The sequence below is a fragment of the Tasmannia lanceolata genome, unplaced genomic scaffold (assembly GCF_043159265.1).
Source record: "Tasmannia lanceolata isolate RefF3 unplaced genomic scaffold, GAP_Taslan_0.1 ptg000001l, whole genome shotgun sequence".
Taxonomy (NCBI): Eukaryota; Viridiplantae; Streptophyta; class Magnoliopsida; order Canellales; family Winteraceae; genus Tasmannia; species Tasmannia lanceolata.
The window spans coordinates 120445-140767 of record NW_027518678.1 but is presented as its reverse complement, the minus strand read 5'-3'; the positions used below and the strand labels follow the sequence as shown (position 1 = coordinate 140767).

At 38.0% G+C, this 20323-nt stretch overlaps 2 protein-coding genes across 3 annotated transcripts; both read left to right on the top strand.

Annotated features, from left to right (window-relative positions):
• Positions 1-2983: 2983 nt before the first annotated feature.
• On the top strand, positions 2984-16574 carry LOC143859581 (hsp70 nucleotide exchange factor FES1-like). 2 transcript variants are annotated; one of them, XM_077370402.1, is made up of 8 exons: positions 2984-3243; positions 4524-4615; positions 7092-7248; positions 14802-14929; positions 15193-15351; positions 15444-15641; positions 15795-16001; positions 16090-16574. In XM_077370402.1, exons 1-8 carry the CDS (start codon positions 3003-3005, stop codon positions 16108-16110), a joined length of 1203 nt encoding a protein of 400 aa, XP_077226517.1. In that variant the 5' UTR covers positions 2984-3002; the 3' UTR covers positions 16111-16574. The 2 variants fall into 2 exon arrangements, with proteins under 2 accessions (XP_077226517.1, XP_077227133.1); XM_077371018.1 differs by having other exon boundaries at positions 2986-3243; positions 7092-7242; positions 15795-16574.
• A 2441-nt stretch (positions 16575-19015) lies between these two features.
• On the top strand, positions 19016-19801 carry LOC143860914 (inactive protein FRIGIDA-like). Its single transcript, XM_077374379.1, has one exon. The coding sequence runs from the start codon at positions 19016-19018 to the stop codon at positions 19799-19801; it is 786 nt and encodes a 261-aa protein (XP_077230494.1).
• The last annotated feature ends 522 nt before the right edge of the window (positions 19802-20323 follow it).

Sequence of the window (20323 nt, the reverse complement as noted above, 5' to 3'; positions counted from 1 at the left end):
TTGTATGACGGTATGAGAAGCCCACAAGCTATTTGTGGGCGAATCTAATAGAGAGATAGGCAGGGAAGTGGGTTTTGGTTTGAGAAGCAGGGGCATAGGTTGAGAAAGTAGAAGATGACCAAGAGATTTGGATTTGTAAGGAAGAACGACGCAAGAAGAAAGGCAATGAGGAGCTAGAAAACAGAATACAGGACATTTCTAAAAATAGAATGCTTTGAGTTCCTAAAGAGAGCATTGCAATAGCCATTGATGATGACAGATTGGGGCCGTCCGGACGGTTGCATCAGCTGTCGTCCGTGGAGAATAACTCTCTATGGGTTTTGGTCAGTAGTAGGCCGGATTGTTGATACCATGAAAAAATTTAAGAATTTCACTAAACTTGGATGCAATTACGGAGATTCAATAGTTCTCATATCGAGGACTTATGTGACAAGCATAGAAACAAATCTTGATAACTATGGAAAGATAGTATTCTAATCTAACCTAGTTGCCTAATCTACCTAGATTACCCAATCAACCTGACCAATCTAATCCAACCTAGTTGCCTAATCAACCTATTTTCATAATCTACCTAGATTACCTCAACTTGACCAATCTACCTCCTAGATGATCCAATATAAATGGTGAGATCTTAACCCAACCCAATGGTTGGATCTCACATATTCCACCGTTGGATCATCTTGGAGGTAGATTGGGCATGTTTGAATAGGATCATCTTGGTTATATGTTGAGGATATCAAGCCATCAGATTGCATTAATTTGGTATCCAATCACAGGAGGGAAAAAAGAAAAAGGAGGAAGAATACCAATAGGACCAACACATCAATAACTGAATAATAATGATCAAGATTTCATGCAGAAAAAATTGAGAGAACGAGCATCCCTGCCATGCAAAAGTAGAAGTTACTAAACAGACTAGATACAAGGTATTGATTTGTTTATGCATGTAGTAACAAGCATTTGAGCAATAAAGTCCAAATCATGGGGTGGGGGATGAAATAGAGGGAAAAAACCACCGAGTTCCAATACTTGCATACCCTTGTGACATAAAAATGATCGAAATACCCACATATAGGGTAAAAATGGCTAGAATACACATGAGTCATGAAAAATCACTAAAATAACCCCATGAGATAAAAGTGATCAAAATACGCCGTATCGGGTAAAATGACCAGAATACCCTTATATCATGGAAAATGACCAAAATAACCCTGAGTCATGGAAAATAACTAAATACCCTTTATGACATAAAAATGGTCAAAATACCCCCATCATCATGGAAATACATCAGGTAAAAAGTGACCAAAATACCCCAGCATCATGGAAAATGACCGAAATATCCCCATGAGATAAAAGTGATCAAAATACCTCGAGTCATGGAAAGTGACTAAAATACCCTTATGATATAAAATGATCGAAATACCCCCATATAGGGTAAAATGACCGAAATACCCCTGAGTCATCTAAAATGACTAAAATACCCCCATGACATAAAAATGATCAAAATACGTCGTATCATGAAAAAATGACCAGAATACTCTTGCACCATTAAAAAGGACGGAAATGTCCCTATATATTGGAAGAAAATGACCAAAATGCCCCTGAGTAATGGAATATGATTAAAATACCTTTATGACATTTAGCCTCTGCAATATGTGGTTCAGGTACACTAGAAATAATACATCCTCCTTATTTACTTTCTATAATGAAACAACAAAAAGTAAACAAATGCATGGTAAGTAGATCACACCGAAATGGTTTACCCTAAAGTGGATTAATCCCTCGTATTTACCCTCACTGGAATAGACCCTAATAGAAAGTGTGCGGCAAGGTCAAACCAAAAGGTTATATATTCAAGTTTTAACTCAATTTTGGGCCAATGAATTTCATAGCACCCAAGAATTCCAGAGAATTTTAGTATGCATCAGTTTTTCCAACCTTGAGGCTCAATGGTAGAGGCTTTAATATTATTCCATAACATCCAAGAATTATAGAGAAAAGGGGAAAAAATAGTTTCAGAAAAGCATCGGTTAGTTTTTGAAAAAAAAAAAACTTTTGAATGTGGTTTGGATATCCATAAAAAGGAAAATTAAAGAAAAAAGAAGACAAACTATAGATAACACTTAGACTCTGCCTCGGTGATTTTCATAATACAACCAAGAAAGTAGGTGATGCGTTGATGCTTAAGCCAAGGCATTAAAATGCTTCTTAAGACTTATAATAGATAAGGTTTCAATTAACCCCAGCCGTTGAAAAAAAAAAAAAAAAAGTTTCAAATAACCTTAAGGCCACCTAAAATTTACCATTATATATAGTATGGAAAAGTGTAAGGTGTTTAATAACTATAAAGAAATTTGCATACTAGAGAAATTTACATTCATAAGGTGGGGAATGCTAGACTCACAAGAGGCCTTGCAGAAAAGGGAGTAAAGGACGCCCCAATTGGTCAACTCTCACTTAAGATGGCACAGAAAATTAGGATTATAAGTGTTAAGATATGTCAGATCTGACCATTGGTTTATGAAAGGGTGAGATTAGGTTTCCTAGATTGATTTTCTTTAGTTAAGATAATCCTTATCTTTAGGTCGAGAGATTAGGCTAGTTAAGATAAATCTTATCTTTTCTCTTTTCTTATGTTCATCTTTATATGTAATTGCTTATTTAAGCAATCTCTATTGTTAATGAAAAGACATCTGAGAAGAGTGGAAACCCAAGTGTCATAAAAATGGAAATTGAGCAATGGGCGCATGTAAATCTAGCATTCCTCAAGTAAGGTAGTTTATTTAAGGAAGGGTTTTAAAATTAAAATTTGTGGGTCAGTCGGATGAGGTTCCCGTCGTACAAACTGGTCCAGATAAACGGTCCAGATCTCAAGTGCCACGTATTGATTGAGACGCGCAATCGCTCATCTACAATTGCGATTAGCGGATGGTTGTATATAAATAAATAAATTATGGGTTAGTTCCTGATGCGAAGCAATTGTGTTGTTGTCTAGTAACATTATGGCCAAGGTTGTTTTCTTCTTCCTCTTGGTTTCAATGATGATGATGATGGGTTTGTGCATAGCAGAGCTAGCAAACAAGTCTTCTTCGGGAGGGTTATTTTGGGCGCCGGGCAAGGACGAGGAGGCAGCAGCAGCGGAGGAGGAGGCTGAAGAATTGCCCCCTCTCCAAGACAACAAGGATGATTTCCAGGAGGACCACTCTTTCCCTTCCTTCGACTCCATGTTTCAGTGGGCGATAGGTATACCCACCCTTTTCTTATTCAAATGAACTATGATTCCCTCCTAGTCCTCCTACTACAACTGTGTCTGTTATTTGCTTTCTTCTCTACAATTAAGGAACGACTGTTCCACTCTGGATACTTCCAGAAAATTGAACGAAATTTTACTATTCCGCTGAGATTCTCACTTGTATTTTTATTTCCTAATTTGATTCCTACGTATATGAAATCTTGTGATTGATCGCTAAAACACATAAACAAGAATTTTATTTATGTGGATGTGAGCTCGGCCAAGATTAAAACCCTAGTTGACTTGGGCGAGTCAATGATTAACTTTGGTAGTTTTTTAAACACTGAATTTAGGCGTATAATTCCAATGTTATGGGTTGCTAAATTATTTTCCATTCCATCTCCTTCCCCATGAATATGCTGGATGCAACCAACCCATTTTACATCTATTTTTCTCAATGGGAGAACCAGAGAAGTACCCGTATCAGACACATCTCAGATTCTAATACTTTGGGATTCTTTCTCACACTTCTAGATTCTTTTATCAATATTTTTTAAATACTACTACCACAACTTTACAATTTACCGCATGTTTTGAGCTATATCCATCCTAACAGTAAGTTTTTTATATGGAATTTAAGCATTATATTTACTTATTAACCTATTTAAAATTCCGATATATTACTCGTTATAAGTTATAACTTTATAATTATGTAAAAAACATTAAAATTCTAGAATTGATTAAACTATTTTGGCGAATCCACAAACCTTTCGTTTTTAGGTTTCCTGAATCCAATACTCGATATTCGTCTTGAATTCTGGCACTCATACCCATACGGATGCAACATAGAAACCAACTGAAATGGAAGATATGATTTGCTTGGACTCCTAAATCTTAGAAAAAACAACCAGGAAGGGATTTGCTTCCCTTTTCAGCAATTGTACTGAAAAGAACCTCCTTCAGAAACTTAATCCTTTTCAAAGGGGTTGAAAATTTACAAAAATTTTATCTTCTCTTGAGTTTAATCTTTGTGTTTCAACCTGCATGATTGAGTGCATCTTAATTTGATGGTGAACTTTGATTACTGATAATTTTTATCTATTTCTGCCACCATCCATCATATATGTTGAACATGACCTTTCAAATAAGAGCCCCATGTTGTAATAATTTTGAGGATAAGTCAGTCTTATAGCTATTGTTTTTCATTTTGATACTGTATTGTGTAATGTACCTTGTGTCTTTTATGTTGAAGTTAAATAATCCTTTTCCTTCTATTTTTCAAATGAACTAGGCCATTCTGATACAGAAAAGCTGAAGGAAACAGCAAATGATATTCAACGTCTGTCTGCAAATGAGCTGAAAAATCGTCAGTTAGAAATAAAGGTGAGAATTGTGTATGTATGTCCTGCATTAAGATAGTCTGTCTCATACCAATGCTCGTTGAATATTGTGAGTTTAGTAGCGCTAGTGGTACTATGATTATTGCATATTAAATATATTGATAACCGTTCAGTATTTCGGGAATAAAAAAGCTTTACCTCTATTGGAGGGGAATGCACTCTGTTCATGTGTGTATCACATTAGACTTCCCTTGGAGAGTTCTACTTGTAATTGCTTCCCCAGTCAGATATCCATTTTCTCCTGAGGTATGAGGTATCAAATGATGGTTTACTGTTGATATCAGTGGGATTTCTTAGAATATATTGTTTCATCTGCTATTCTCCTTGAACTTGACACCCCATTGTGTAGTACAATTATGCTATCTTAGATCCAAAAAAAGTGTCAATAATGGATTTTACCTTATCGCTCTTAAGTTGTTCTGTTAAAACGTTGAAAGCATGAAAACTAACATCAAAATAGTCGGATAGAGTCCTTAATCAGGTTCCTGTTTGTTCAAGTGTCTGTCCCTGTATTCATCTAGTACACTGGTCACTAATATGGTTTTTTGCTGTGATATAAGGTGGTGTTTTCACCAAAACGAGGTTTGCATAGACTGTACAATGTTAGAATTTCTTCAATGTGGTCCTTGGTGGCCCGTTATAAACCTGATTTGCATGGGCTCTGCAATTCCTTTAGCGTGATCCTTCTTGGCTTGTCATATTATTAGATGCTTTGAGTTTTTTTTTTCTTTCTGGATATGATATTCAGCACTATGATATTCAGATATGGACACGAACACGGATACATGCACAAAAAAGGAGATGCGATTTGGCATTTTCCATAATCCAAGATATAGATATGAATACGGGTATCTTATATAATGAGATAAAAAATAAGACATTTACATAATAACATATAACTTAACTAGATTTAGCTTTTTCCTAATGGTACTTAACTAGATTTAAGTTAGAAGATGGAATTAATAATAATTCTAAAATAGCACCTATGGGACTCACATATCTTAAGTTATAAAATAGTTACAAATATGAGACTCTAACAGGCAGACAACGTGATAGTTCGAAGAGAGTGACATTTGTTTGAAAAATGATAGTTATCTGACCAACAAATTATTCAGGAAGTATCTGGTACAAGTATCAGTTTCGTATTGTGTTTAACACAATACATTGGGCCTGCAGAAGTATTTGTTTACGGTAGATTGGTGCTCTTCGTGAATGGATAAAATCTATAGATGAGGATAAATGGAAGGTTCCTCAGAAAATCTCTCCATTGTGGTGGTATGGGGATTATTATGGAAACAAGAGGAATTAAGAATATTGGGGAATAGAAGTTTTGCTCCATAGTCGATGACTGACATTGAATTTTTTTCTCATCCAATTTGGGCCTTGCAAACAATTTTTATGAGTTTTAGTTTGTGGTATCTTACACAAGTGGAGGGAATTTGCTTTGATCTGTCCAATATGGATAATGTTGAGGCTAGATGGATACCTCTCACAATTTTAGTTCTGGAGGCAACCGGGCCCCACTACCATTTATAGGTGTTTGGGAACAAATTGTTTTAGGTTGTAAGGATTACTCCTGGCCCACTGGTAATCCTGATTCCAATGAACCTGAAGTGTGTGCTGCTGGGGGCTTTGTATTTTTATGGAGGAGTTATCTGGTCCACTTTGGGTGGAATACAATTCTGCTAATGGTATCTTGTAGGCTTTAATCCCAAAGCAGTTATGTAGTAATTGGCAAACTTCACATTGGAAATTTGGGACATGAATAGGCCTCTACTTCGTCTTAATTGCACATCTCTTGAAGCACGGACCAAATAGCAAGATGAACGGATAGAGATGTTCTTTGTGTTGGGATAGCAATTCCCCTTCACTAGTTTTTAGCATTTGTTTTTCTTTTTGGTCCCTTGTTTATGTATCTTGGGGCCAACATACTCTCTTCCATTGTACTCTTTCCTCTTTGATTTTATAGGTTTATGTTATCTTTCAAAAAAATAGAAAGAAAAAATTGTGATGGAAAGAGGAGGTTGGGCAAATTTTTCTATATTAACCGATTTTGGCCCATATATAAAAGTCCGAAGAATGGAAGAAAATGATCCACATAGAAGAACCCAATTACTTTCACCTTTTTCATGAAATTTTTCTAAAGGATTCATTTAGCCGACCCCAACTAGTTTGGGACAAAGGCTTTGTTGAGTTGAGTTGAGTTGAGTTGAGTATATGAAAGTCCGAAGAAAGCCCAAGGAATACCATGTTTACATCCAGAGAAATGCATGCCTATTCTCAGCATGATGGCTATTGTTTCTTGTGCATCTCAGTGTTGGATGTTAAATTTTAGACTGCCTGTTGTGTTTGTGTTTTGCTTTATATAGTAATTACATTTGAATCATACTGTTCACATGGATTATGAAAGTTAGGAAAATGTGCTTAATCGGGTTTTTTGTTGCTTTCTGAACAAGCAGGAATTGATGGAGAAGTTGAAGGTGCCATCGGATGCAGAATTGATGCAAATAGCAATAGCAGACTTGAATAATTCTTCCCTTTCTTTGGAAGATCGCCATCGTGCATTAGAGGAGCTTCTGATTCTTGTTGAGCCTATAGATAACGCGAATGGTAAATGTACTTCTCGAACATTTCTTCTTGTCATAGTTGTTTTTTTTTTTAAATATTGATGCTACCTTGTATTCCTTGGGGAGCATCGGTGTGGGTATTTCTTTTTCTTTTTCTTGTTGTGGGGAGCACTGACCCCAACCTTTCTCGTGAAGGAAGAAATGTCTTCATGTTCAATTGAATCTCAAGGAATAAATTATTCAATATGGGACCAAGCAAATAACTGAAAACAGATCTTACCTTGATGGGACTAATGTTGTTTGGGTACAACCTATTTAAGTTGGGGCCCAATAAATGAATGGCTTGGATTATCCAATTACTCTCCCCACTATTTAGGGTTTAAACTTTAAAGTTTAGGGTTTGGGTCATCCATTCGTGTAAATTTCTTTAAAACTATCGAATTGTGTGCATGATCTATTAAATCCTTATAATATAAAGTTTTCTTTAATTAATAAATACTTTATAGTGGTGAATTAATTTATACCATTAAATTTCTTATGTAAATTTCTCCATAGTTATTAGATGTAAACTTCTTATGGCCATTTAAAATCCTATAAATGTGAATTTCCCTTAAGTTATCAAATATCTTATAAATGTTTTTTTTTTTGGGAAGTGATATTTCCCACCTCTGACGGATAAAACCCTCCCCCCCCCCCACGCCACCCCACACACACACACACACAACGTTATCTGTTAAGTTTTAAAGGCAAAGAAAAACGTTAAAGGGGGTGAATTTATCCTCAAGCAGTGAGCCATTCTCACAGAAACCGTTAAAGGGGGGGGATTTTATCCATTTAACGCGGGGTGGGGGGTGAAAAATATCATTTCCCTGTAACTTTTGAACGTAAAAACTTAATTATGTCATAATCTAAATCGAAGGGTCTTTTTGTATTTTTGTATAATAATAGGAAAACTTTGCCTCTCGCGCAACCAAATTTACTTATTTTTTCGAATAGGTACAATTAATAGAAAAGCAAATGAGGGTTATTTTTCCACTATTAATCAAATATCATACAGGTGTATTATCAAATACTATACATGTAAACATATCTGATACATGTAAATTTCTTTGTTACATTATATTATCCCATCTTTATATTGTATTTTATTTATGGAATTAATGAATGAAGTAGTTTCCTACATCATCCCCCCCCCTGGGGATTTTATCCGCCAGGGGGGATATCATTTCCCTTTATGTATCCTACATTTATGGGGTTGTATACATTTAAGTTTATAATGAACCTTACAATTCTAGACATGCGCTCACCAACGTATTTTATTAGATGTTCGATGTCTTGCTTATGTGTTATTTTTATAGGTGTGTATTTTCGATGTCTTGCTTATGTGATTTTTTATAAGCATGTGTTTTTGCTTATTATAGCATTTTCTGAACTTTCATCCTAAAATTCTATCTTTTGCATTTGTTTCGCATACCCTTTTGTGATTGCTTATTATAGCATTTTCTGAAAGTTCATCCTAAAATTCTATCTTTTGCATTTGTTTCACATACCCTTTTGTGATTTATAGGATTTTCACTGAAATTTCTGACTGAAACCAAAAATTTTCCGTTTCTATGGTGACCAAAACCAAAACTGAAATTTAAAACCCAAGGTTGCCAGAGAGGGAAACGAAGCGGAAGCGGGAAGTGAAGTCTCCCGGGATGGTGGGAAGCAGGAAGCATGAAGGGAAGCGCGAAAGGAAGCGAAGGGGAAGCGTGTTTCCCATTTTTGTAATTCCCATAAAATTAAAACGATGGAATGCGACGGGGAAGCGCATTCCCATTTTGGGGAAGCGCGTTTCCCCCGCTTAGAAACATGATTCTCACTTTTTGGGGAAGCGTCACGATTCACAATTCTGAATCACGTATTGGGGAATCATGATTCCCCCTTTTGCTATGCGATTCCTGCTTCCTTGTTAAAACCATGATTCCCCCTTTTGCTATGCGATTCCTGCTTCCTTGTTAAAACCTTTAAAGTAAGAGCTATAGAGTGACATGACTCATGAGTGAGACTAGGGAGTGTGGATGTCAATTCCCTTGTATGATAATAGGCTAGAACGGAATCATGAAACCATGACCAAGGAACAACGCCTTGAGCTCTGTCAGCATCAAGCAGTGAATATATGATTAATGCCATGCGCCCTGGCTTAATGGCACCCAAGTGACCATCTCCAATATCCTATAACATGCAGCAACCATCTTTTCTATATGTACTTCCCCAAATTACAATGTCAAATCAAATGACAGCAAAATATCCTTTATCCCAGTGTTGACATGTTATTTTATGTGGTTAATGGCTCTCCAAAATGATGTGAACAATCCTGGTGCTTTTGTGAAGGAAAGTAGGAATCATCTTGAGGAGAAATGTTTAAAAACTTCAAGTCGATGTCGATTTAAGTATTGATGCAGTAATTTATTTCATTAACTTGGGTGAGTCAAAGGATATTTTGAATGACATGGTAAGGAGAATCTTGTACTTGGAAGAGAACCTTGAGCAAAGTAAAACTTAGTCAACTCGAGCGAGTTGGTGAATGACTTGGTGAGTTTTTAAACAGTGTTTTGGAGTATTTTTGTCTAAATGCGAACAATTTTGACTTGTCGACTATGTAGTTGATAATCTTTCAGAGAAAGGATTTGTTGAAGGGTATTGTGGTCGTTACGTGTATGATTAGAGGGTATTATAGTCTTTGTACCATTTAACTCTACTTGGGCTCTATATATACACCATATTACATGAGATAGCTCCTTAGTGGAGAATCTCACCCTCTTCTCCCTCACTCTTCTTCTTCTCCTTCTCCTTCTTTATCTTCTAACATGGTATTAGAGATAAGATCCTAAGGGAGGAAAAAGAAAGAAAGAGTCCCTCATCACCATCTCCATTTCCAACGGTGACCTCCTCTGGCGGCACCTCCATCGACCTCCACCACCTTCGGCCACCACCCCTATCTCCACCGTAGCCGTTAGTTCTCCTTTTTTTCCCAAACCCTAAACCCTAAATCCGAGAACCTTGAACCTAAATCTATGGAACCCATACTCAGACCCTAAATCCGTGAAACCCTGGCTCAGCCCTCAACCCTAAATCTGTAAATTCCACATCCTAAACCCTAAATTCATGAACCCCACACCCTAAATCCGTGAAACCCTTACCCTAAACCCTAAAATCGTGAACCCCACACCCTAAATCCGTAAAACCCTAACCCCTAACCCCTTCCCTTCTTGTGAGTTCCTAAACCCCTCCCTTTTTTTGTAATTACTATTTGTAAATCCATCCATTTTTCCACAACACACACACACAAAAAAAAAACCAAGCAGAAGATCCCTTCTTGTATATTCTTACTCTATCTATAAGTTCCTTTATTGTTCTCCTTTTTTCTAAATCTCTAAATCTCTTTCTTTTCTACATCTTAGTCCATTGTTGAGTTCCTTCTAGTTTCCACAACCCCCTCTCTTATGGTTTAAATCCTCCATTTCTTTATGGTCTTAAATCCCTTCTCCCCTCCCGTCCATCCGTCTTTGTCATTTCGTAATTTGTCCTAGTTGCGTTTTATGACATTTGTGTTGATGTCAAAGGCGCATGCCAAGTGTTTTATGAAATGTCCAAGAGGGATGTTGTACCTTAATGTTATTCTTTTCGTTGCAAGTTGAGGCCGAACCTCAACTTGAGGGGGGAGTGTTGAATGTTCCATGGATGGAGTGTTGTTCTGTTGTTGTCGTGTTGTATTGTTGTCATTTTCGCATGATATAGTTTCGTCTTCCTTGTTGGTTTGGTTCAATGTTACCTGGAACGCGGTTCGTTCCGGTACATGGTACGGGAACGGGTACGGGGTACGATACTAGCCCGGTACGCAGTACGATGGGGGTATGCTATGTTGGTTCGTTATTCGGGCCGCGATCAGTTTGGAGCGGTAATTTGAACTCACACACACTCTCTCTCTACACACACAAATATATATATATATATATATATATATATATATATATATATATATATATATATATAATTTCATATATTTTTACAAGAATATTATTCCATAATAGACACTACATATATTTAGTACACAAAATATAAAAATCTCATTTATGTCATACATATTTTTTCAAAAAGACAGTTCCCGTTGGAATATATGAATATCCTTCCATAGTCCATACTACAACCATTTAATAAACAAAATAAAAAACATCATGTATGCCCTACATATTTAAAAAAAAGAAAAAGAAAGCTCTAGTTCCAATCCAACCCAAAATATATAAAATTTGTAGCTCTCTCCATTTCTCCCTTAGTCTATATGCATCCCTCTCTTTCTCTCCCGCGGGTTGTCATTTTTGGCGATCCGGGTCGCTAGCGAACCACGTTTGGGATCTTGCGACCCCGGATCGTGGGTCAGAGGGCGGATGGCAAATCTGGTAACAATGGTTTGGTTACCTTTATGGTTGCTCCTTTGTTGGTGGTTCTTCCTATTATGTCTTGTCGTCGTCTCCGGGATGATGTAGTATCACCCTCTTTGTTGGAGTGTCATGAGGTTCCCGTCATTGGTTGGTTGGTTGGATTGTTGGTTTGTTGATTGTTGTTGGTTGTTGGTGGATTCACTTTGCGAGTCGTGTTTGTTGATGCTTCTACATGGTGAGTATAGTTGCTTGGCGTACTTTTATGCCTTTGTTGTTGTTGTAGTGGTTTGCGTTGCAATCCACCTTGTTGGTGTTTCTACACGTGAGTGTAGTTGCCTTGCGTAGTTTTACGCATTTGTTATCGTTGTAGTGGTTTGCGTTGCAATCCATATTGTTGGTGGCTATATGCCCGATCGTTAGCGTTGCTTTCAGCCTTGTTGTTGTTGGTGGCTATATGCCGGTCGTTTGCGATGTATTCGGCTTTGTTGTTGTTGGTGGCTATATGCTCAGTCATTAGCATTGCTTTCAGCCTCGTTGTTGTCCAGGCGACGTATTGTTTGGTCGTTGTCGGTTGGTTGTTGTGCGCCCCTTTGTTGAACGCTAGTTGTTGATCGTTGTTGTGATTGGCTGATTTTCTATCGTCCTGTTTGTTAGTTAGTTGCTGGCTCTTGAAACCTTTCTGGTGGTTGGAGTTCTTCCCTTGGCAATGTGTTGTTCTGTTGATGTTTACTCGTGGTTCTTTGCCGTTGTTCGTGTGCGCCTTTGGTGTGCTTATTTTGTTCGATAGATCGTTGTTGTTTCCCTGCCGAGGTGCCTCTGTTCAATCATTATTGGTGTGCGGATTTGTTAGCGGTGCTTTGATTCAGGGGGAGACTCTCTCGCCGTCGTGATCATTCTGGGGGAGCTGTTGTTTTTTATGGCCGTTGATCTCGCCATTGTACCCTCTGTGGCCGTTGCTCTTTTTTATTATGTTTTTCACTATGTTTTCACCACACCAGCTTGAGGGGGAGTGTTGTACCAAGCTGGCTGTGTGTATGGGATTATTGCCTTTTTTGTTGTATGGGTATTATAATTGTTTATTGTAGTTTTCTTTGTAACAAGATGGAGTTCTGTAATATATACACAGGTACGGAGGGCGAATATACACTCTAGCTTGAGGGGGAGTGTTGAAGGGTATTGTGGTCATTACGTGTATGATTAGAGGCTATTATAGTCTTTGTACCATGTGACCCTACTTGGGCTCTATGTATACACCATATTACATGGGAGAGCTCGTTAGTGGAGAATCTCACCATCTTCTCCCTCACTCTTCTTTTTCTCCTTCTCCTTCCTTATCTTCTAACTGGATTCAGTCCAGTCATTGTGTTTGCAAAAGTTGATCATATAACATGGACTTTATCAAACCCGACTTTCAAGGTTTAAGAGTAAATCCTAATGTATATATCAAATTGATTTTTACAATATGCTAGGAACCTGGCTCTTTTTAAGGATACATGCGGGCAATTACCTTGTGCATTGCGTCTGGCCAGCAGCTGGAGGGACAAAAGGAAAACAGGGAAACGATTAGTTATGTGAATGGTGGTGGTTTCCTTTTATGCTAGGAAGCACGGGTACTCTCTGGGGCTCCAGTACCCGTACCCGACACGTATTGGGTGCAGGTACGTTCGGGTACGCCTTGGATACGTAACCATATTTAGAAAGGAAAAAAAAAAACAATTTTGGTTGTTGGGTGTGTGTCGGGTGCGTTTAGGGTGTTCACCCACGCGTACCCGACACATCCTGCTTCTTCTCTCTCCTCTCCTGCACTTAGTACTTACTTGTAAACCATTTAAGTAAATGTCCATTTACTTAAGATTTACATGTAAATAACGGAATACCCCTCATTTTGATTTATTAAAAATAGTTTCAAGCCCAAATCTAAAAGGAAAAAAAGTCAACTCTCCTGTTCTAGTACAAAATTCGAAGAAAAAGGGTCGGGTCAAAATTTCAACTTTCGTAACTTCCAAACGGTGGGGTATTTTTCAAATTTTAAAAATTCATAAAATCTATCATGTCCAAACATTATTAAATCTCAACAGCCGGTATAAAAAATTTCATAATTTGGTCTCTAAAAATTATTCATCTTGTCAGGCACTGGTCAACACACTAGTCAACACCCTGACGACAGACTTTTTTTCTAATGAGTGATGTATTGATGCCTCATGTTATGAAATATGGAACTTAATCACTTATGAAATGATGAGTAATATTAGAATTTTCCATTTTGGTGATGTTATTGTTATTTGATTGTTGTCCAATTATTTTTTTAATTTTTATAAATATATAATAAAATATTAAAATATATCATTATATTCGGCGTACCGGAACGTACCCGCACCCCTTTTTTTGGAAAATCACGTACCCACGTACCCGTGTCGTGTCGTACCCGCACCCCGTACCTGTACCCATGCTTCATAGCTTTTATGGGTTACTGGGAATTACAGGAAGCATTCACTGCTTAGGCTGCGTTTGGTAAAAATGGTCATAAAATTTATTTTACTCCCATTTTACGTCGAAAGAAACGGGGCCTTAAAGAATGTGTTGACATTGTAGGATCCATTCGCCACTATCATGTGAACAAAATGTCACTGATGTTTTTTTTTTTTTTTTTTTTTTTTTTTTTGAAATGAGAAAAAAAAAAACTTCACTTTTTGCACGACATTCAGGCCCACTTTCTCTAAACACAACCGAAAAGATTCAGCCTGGTGATCTAGCACAATGTGGACACTTCTAAATCCCATTATCAGAGTATCACTTCCTTTGCCAGTTTTATTTGCTAGTTTGCTTAATATTTATGGATTGATTCATCAGCTTTCATGCTTGTTGGTTACTGCATCATTTCTGAGATCTAGTGACTCCATATGCTCATGAGATTCCTCAAACTGCTGAAATCCTTATTTAGTTTCCGTTGTTACTAATGGGACTATATAAGGCATAACTTCTTTTTTTTTGAATGAAGTGCAAAAAACCTTGCATCATACTTCCTTGTGAAGCTTTGTCTATGAGAAATGTTAGTGCTGGCAGCGGCTTGAATGATTAGTCCAAGTTGCAATCTCTCAAGAAAATACATTGTTGCTTGCTTGTGATGTTCATTACAACAATGATTATGCAGCTAATATAATGCGTTTTATCTTATTAGATCTGAACAAACTGGGAGGCCTTGTTGCGGTAATTAAAGATCTCAATAATTCTGAGCCAAAGATACGGACAATCTCTGCATGGATTCTTGGAAAAGCCAGTCAGAATAACCCAGTTGTTCAGAAGCAGGTTATTCTGTACTTTCTATACAAATATTTAAATCATGCTTCCACTGCTTGGCTTTCTCATTGACTTGGACAAATTTGTCTAGCTGATTGCATTGCATCAACATTTGGTCAATATTTACCTACTTATGCCTTGTTTTAACTTCCTTTACCTGTCTATAGTTTCACCATTCTCGTGCACTGGGCTGCCTTTTTTTTCTTCACCCAACAGCCATTCCTGTCATATCTGGTAATTAATCTAACTGATTCTTAACACATGTGTCCCAGATTGTTGAACTTGGAGCGCTGAGAAAACTAATGATAATGGTGAAATCCAGTTCCATTGAAGAGGCCATCAAAGCTTTATATGCTGTTTCAGCTGTGATCAGAAGCAATGTTGATGGCCAGGAATTGTTCTATTCAGAAGGTGGAGATTTGATTCTACAGGTAGAGAAGATGAACTAATTGAGAATCAAAGTAGTGTTTCAAATTACAAACCCAAGTCTGTTGATTAAGACAATTGATTTTTCATCGTGCAGGATATAATGGGCAACTCTAGTATCGATGTCAGGCTTCGTAGGAAATCCGCCTCGCTAGTTGCCTCTCTAGTTGCAGAATCAGTGGAGGGTCAATTGCAAAATACAAATAAAGCAGAGCTTCATTTCTTCCAGAATCGTCTCTTCTTGAAATCTGTGGTTGATCTGATGGCGTCTACTGACCTTGATCTTCAGGAGAAGGTCTATCTCTCGTCGTTGATTTTTCATTACAACTTAGCCCGTTATGCATGTTGTTAGGGAAACAATGTGGATCATCCTGTGGATTTAACAGGGATTAATGCCGATGTGTTTCCCATTTTAACTCCTGCCATTGACAATATGTTTTTTTCCCAGGCATTAATGGCAACTAAGAGCCTACTCGAACTTACTAGCACCGAAGCGCTAGATTTCAAGGACTTCTGCGGTCTGGATGGAGCACTGGAGAGGATGAGGGTGCAATTGGAAGAGTTAATGTTAGATGAAGACGGGAGAGACTTTGCGACTGACATGGATAACCTTCGTAGAGAAGTGGAGTTCATTTTTCGTAGCAAGCTAGAAGAGGTACAGCTGGGAGTTCCTTAAGACTTGCATAATTATGCAGCTGCTATTACTATTATCACAATACAATTGTATGGATCTAACATGGCAGGTGACATTGGTTCCAACATGACATCTATATCAGCTGTTAGGAGTTCGACATGCAAGCCATCTTTGACCTGTATTTGTGTAAACATGATCGGAGCTTTTTATGGTCTGGATGGATCTGTGATTACCTATTTAATGTGGGTTTTGCACATCCCCCATCCACAATGCTAAAGCAGTCCTTTAGTACAAAATCAGAGGCTAGTTTTTTTTTGTTTGTTTTTGTTTTTTTTATTGGATATTACATGTTAACAAGATCTAATGAATCTGAAGAAACATTCAAGCAGAACTCTATGGCCTTTGTGTTGACCTGGATAGAAATCTGGATATATTGAATTAGGTTTCACTGGGAATGTAACGAAACAAGCCATGAATATGGGGATTGTCTGATTTTTTATTTTTTATCTTTGTAAAATGTTGACGTTAATCAGTTGACTGATTGAAAGTGCATCAGTGGATCTGCATTTCAAATGGCAAAATTCCATTGACTGATTGAAAGTGGTTCTGTATTCCTCAATGCTGGTGAGTATCAGATACCTGAGAACTGACCATATCTGGAAGGCCTATCTCTTTATAAAGAACCTGTAGTGTCTGATGATGAGCAACCTACTCCAGAGGAACAGGTCTTCAATTTCATTTGAAGGTCATTGTCTTTGTGTTTTGTGTTATATCCTTTTTATTTTTTGGCATCTTTCAGATCTCTTCTAACTTTTTTAATCCTTTAGGCCTTGTTTGGATCTCAAGTAAAACATTTGTGATGGATTTTTTTTTTCTTTCCACGATTTAGAGGGTAATGACATGATTATGGTTAATTTAGAGGAGGTATAATCATAATTTGAAGGTCCTTCTAAACTGGCCCTTGGGAACTCAAACCTGTCCTTTTGAACCAGAACGGGTTCAACCATGACCAGGCAACTAAGGAACTGAGGTGTGCTCTGTTTTTCTGTTTATAAATTTCTTAAAAATGCTCTTTATCAGGTCTATTTAGCTTCATGAAACAATATCATTTATTTAGGCAACTAATATATGTCACTGCAATGTTCTGACAATGGGCTGAACTCACTGTGCTGCTTCTAGGGCTTTATTTAATCTGAAAATTAAGAAATAAAAGTTTTTTTTTTTTTTCTGATATTTTATTTTTCGAACTTTGGAGGAGATGACAAATCTCACTTGACAGGATTTTCTTGAATTTTCTTTTCTTTTCACCGCTCTGATGAAAGCTTGCTCTTCATACTTTTTTTATTAATTCTTGTTCAACTTGTCTTTTTCATTGTGTGGTTTATAAGAATATAATCCCAGCATCTATTTGATGAGTGCGTCTCTGGACTCATATGATCATATCTTCTTATTGAGCTGACTCTCTGTATGGTGAATAAATAGCCTTTGCATGAAGATAAATATCTTCCTTTTCGCGTAGCAGAGGTCTGAACAAGGTAATTTTTTTCAAGGAGTAAATGGTTTGTAAGTGTCTTTGGATGATGGCACAGTATGGAATAGAGCAAAATATTTTACGAACTGCAATCCCCACTATTGGATTGGATGATGATCATCAAAATAATAGCAGCGTCAGGATGATGCTCTTCAATTCTAGAGTTTTTTTTTTTTTTCCTCTGAAGACATACTCTTTCACGAGAATTGGGACATGGGAGTTCAGAACTCTATATTTTTTTTAATGAAAGGATACAACCTGCACACAGATGTACAAACTGAAGGAGCAGAAGTAAATGTGGTTTGCTCTTTAGAAAGAATAGCTTATCTAACAATGATTTTTAGTGGAAGAATGATTTTTAAGTGAATGGCATTTGCCAAGGTAAGTGTGAGTTGCTGTTTAGAAAGAGTGGCTCCGAAGTTAAAGGCGTTATCCACTTTGATTTAGTGTCGCTATGGATACATCATTTCATATCATTTTTAATAGGGCTGCAACTCGGGTCGGGCGGGTCGGGTTTTGGAGAACCCAACCCTATCCGAGAAATATCTCGGGTCGGGTTTTTTTTCGGAAAACCCACGATTCTCAAACCCGGCCCTACCCATGATAAATCTCAGGTCGGGTCGGGTTTTTTCATGTTGACGCAATTTTTTAATGAAAATTCTTGTTTGGCAAGGTAACTCAACTCATAGAAGCAGAAATTACACTCACATTACACTTGAATCAAACAATGATGTAATTACACTCACATTACACTTGAATCAAACAATGCTGTAATCAAACAATGTTGTAATTACAATCAAAAAATGCTGAATCAACTCAACTCATAGAAGCAGAAATTACACTCACACACAATAATAGTGGGTGCGTGGGTTTTCACTTTTAACTTTTAACTAACAATGGAAAAAAATGTACATACTATAACTTATGTAACTCGAGTCGGGTCGGGTCGGGTCGGGCCCCTTCAAACCCGGCTCGACCCGAAACCCATGAAACCTGAACCCAACCCAGGCCATTTTCGGGTCGGGTCGATGCGGGTCGGGTAAAACCCGGCTCGAGTTGCAGTCCTAATTTTTAACATAGGGGCAGCGACGATATGGTTGAAACTTGAAGGACCAATTTTTGATAATGAGACGAACTCACTTGTCTTTTCCTTCTTTTTAATTACTTGGCGCCGGAGAACTTTTTGGAGATTGTAATGGGGGAAGACCATCCAATGTTGCTCTTTGAATGGGATGGATGGTGAAGGACTGCAAAAATCAACGGTTAATCTTTCCTTTGGATTTGGATCAATGGCAGAGTAGGGATCACCTGATGAAGCTGGTGCTCAACTAAATGAGCGCGAGTCGGGGTCGCTGGTCGTAATCAACGCGGCCACGTGTCCTTTTGGTTAATTAATTCCCTCACTCTGCCCGTCGGATCTTTTTCTTTTATGCTCACGCACGCTGTCTGTTGTGTTTTGTTTTCCGTCTAGTATCATCTACCTAACTTTGGGTTTTGCTCTATGATGGCGAGTGTGAAAGTAGAGCAAGTCCCATTTTCACAATCGCAAGATGAAGCAGCAGAACAAGTGGAATTGTCTTGGTCTTCTTCCTCTCATTCTTCTCTTGTTAAATCATGCGTAGGCGAGTTGAATTGCCTCTCCTCTGCTCTCTCCATTTTCACCAAACAATGGAACGAATTGGAGCAGCATCTCCATTCTATTCAGAAATCCATTCCGAAGAAGCTCAATGATAATCCCGAGGACCACCCTCTTTCTGAGATGGAAAGAATCTGCGAAAGCATGAAAAGCCGCGGCCTGCGCAGATATGTGGCCCGCCATTTTCACGACATAAACAAGCTCCGTGACGAGGTTTGTAAGGCGCTGAAGCTCGCTCCCAACCCATCAAGGCTTGTCTTGGATTGCATTGGTACATTTTATCTCCAGGGAAGAAAGGCCTATACCATAAATTCTCCCATAGTGGCCATCCGCAGGGCTTGCATCCTCATCCTCGAATTCTTCCTCTTCTTCTCCCAAGCCAGCATCATCATCGACACTTGTGTCAAGGCAGAGGCTGAGCTGGCCGCTGTTGCTTGGCGGACCCGCCTTCTCCATGAAGGTGGCATTGCCAATGCCAGCCCTGATGATGCCCTAGCCTTGCTGCTTTTTGTAGCATCCTTCGGGATTCCGTCTGACTTTGCCAGCGACCTTCTCTACCAGCTCATTTGTTTGGGTGTATTACGGAAGAAAGCCCAAGTCCTTCGCCTTTCCCCTGTCCTCGTCGACAGGGTTCAAGGTTTAACTGATGCCTGATAAAATAATTTGCTTTCCTGCTTTTGAATTCTTATTTATATAACTCCATCTCAAATTGTTGGAGAGCAAACTCTGAATTTTATTTTGTAGAGTTTTGGATTCTCTCTCTCTCTCTCTCTCTCTCTCTCTCTCTCTCTCTCTCTCCTGCTTTTGAATTCTTATTTATATAACTCCATCTCAAATTGTTGGAGAGCAAACTCTGAATTTTATTTTGTAGAGTTTTGGATTCTCTCTCTCTCTCTCTCTCTCTCTCTCTCTCTCTCTCTCTCTCTCTCTCTCTCTCTCCTGCTTTTGAATTCTTATTTATATAACTCCATCTCAAATTGTTGGAGAGCAAACTCTGAATTTTATTTTGTAGAGTTTTGGATTCTCTCTCTCTCTCTCTCTCTCTCTCTAGAGAGAGAGAGAGAGAGAGAGAGAGAGAAATAAGACTGAGCTAATTGAATTCAGATTGAATGATAGGATTCCTTGTCCACTGTAGAGCATTGTTCGTATCAGGAATGTTTTTAGAATTTAAACTGC

Bases quoted from the DNA above. Each gene is read 5' to 3' on its own strand.
- LOC143859581 (XM_077370402.1), top strand. From the start codon at position 3,003: ATGGCCAAGGTTGTTTTCTTCTTCCTCTTGGTTTCAATGATGATGATG. The intron at 7,249-14,801 runs GTACTTCTCGAA...TTATCTTATTAG, and splicing joins AGATAACGCGAATGGTAAAT to ATCTGAACAAACTGGGAGGC. The intron at 15,352-15,443 runs GTAGAGAAGATG...TTCATCGTGCAG, and splicing joins GTGGAGATTTGATTCTACAG to GATATAATGGGCAACTCTAG.
- LOC143860914 (XM_077374379.1), top strand. From the start codon at position 19,016: ATGGCGAGTGTGAAAGTAGAGCAAGTCCCATTTTCACAATCGCAAGAT.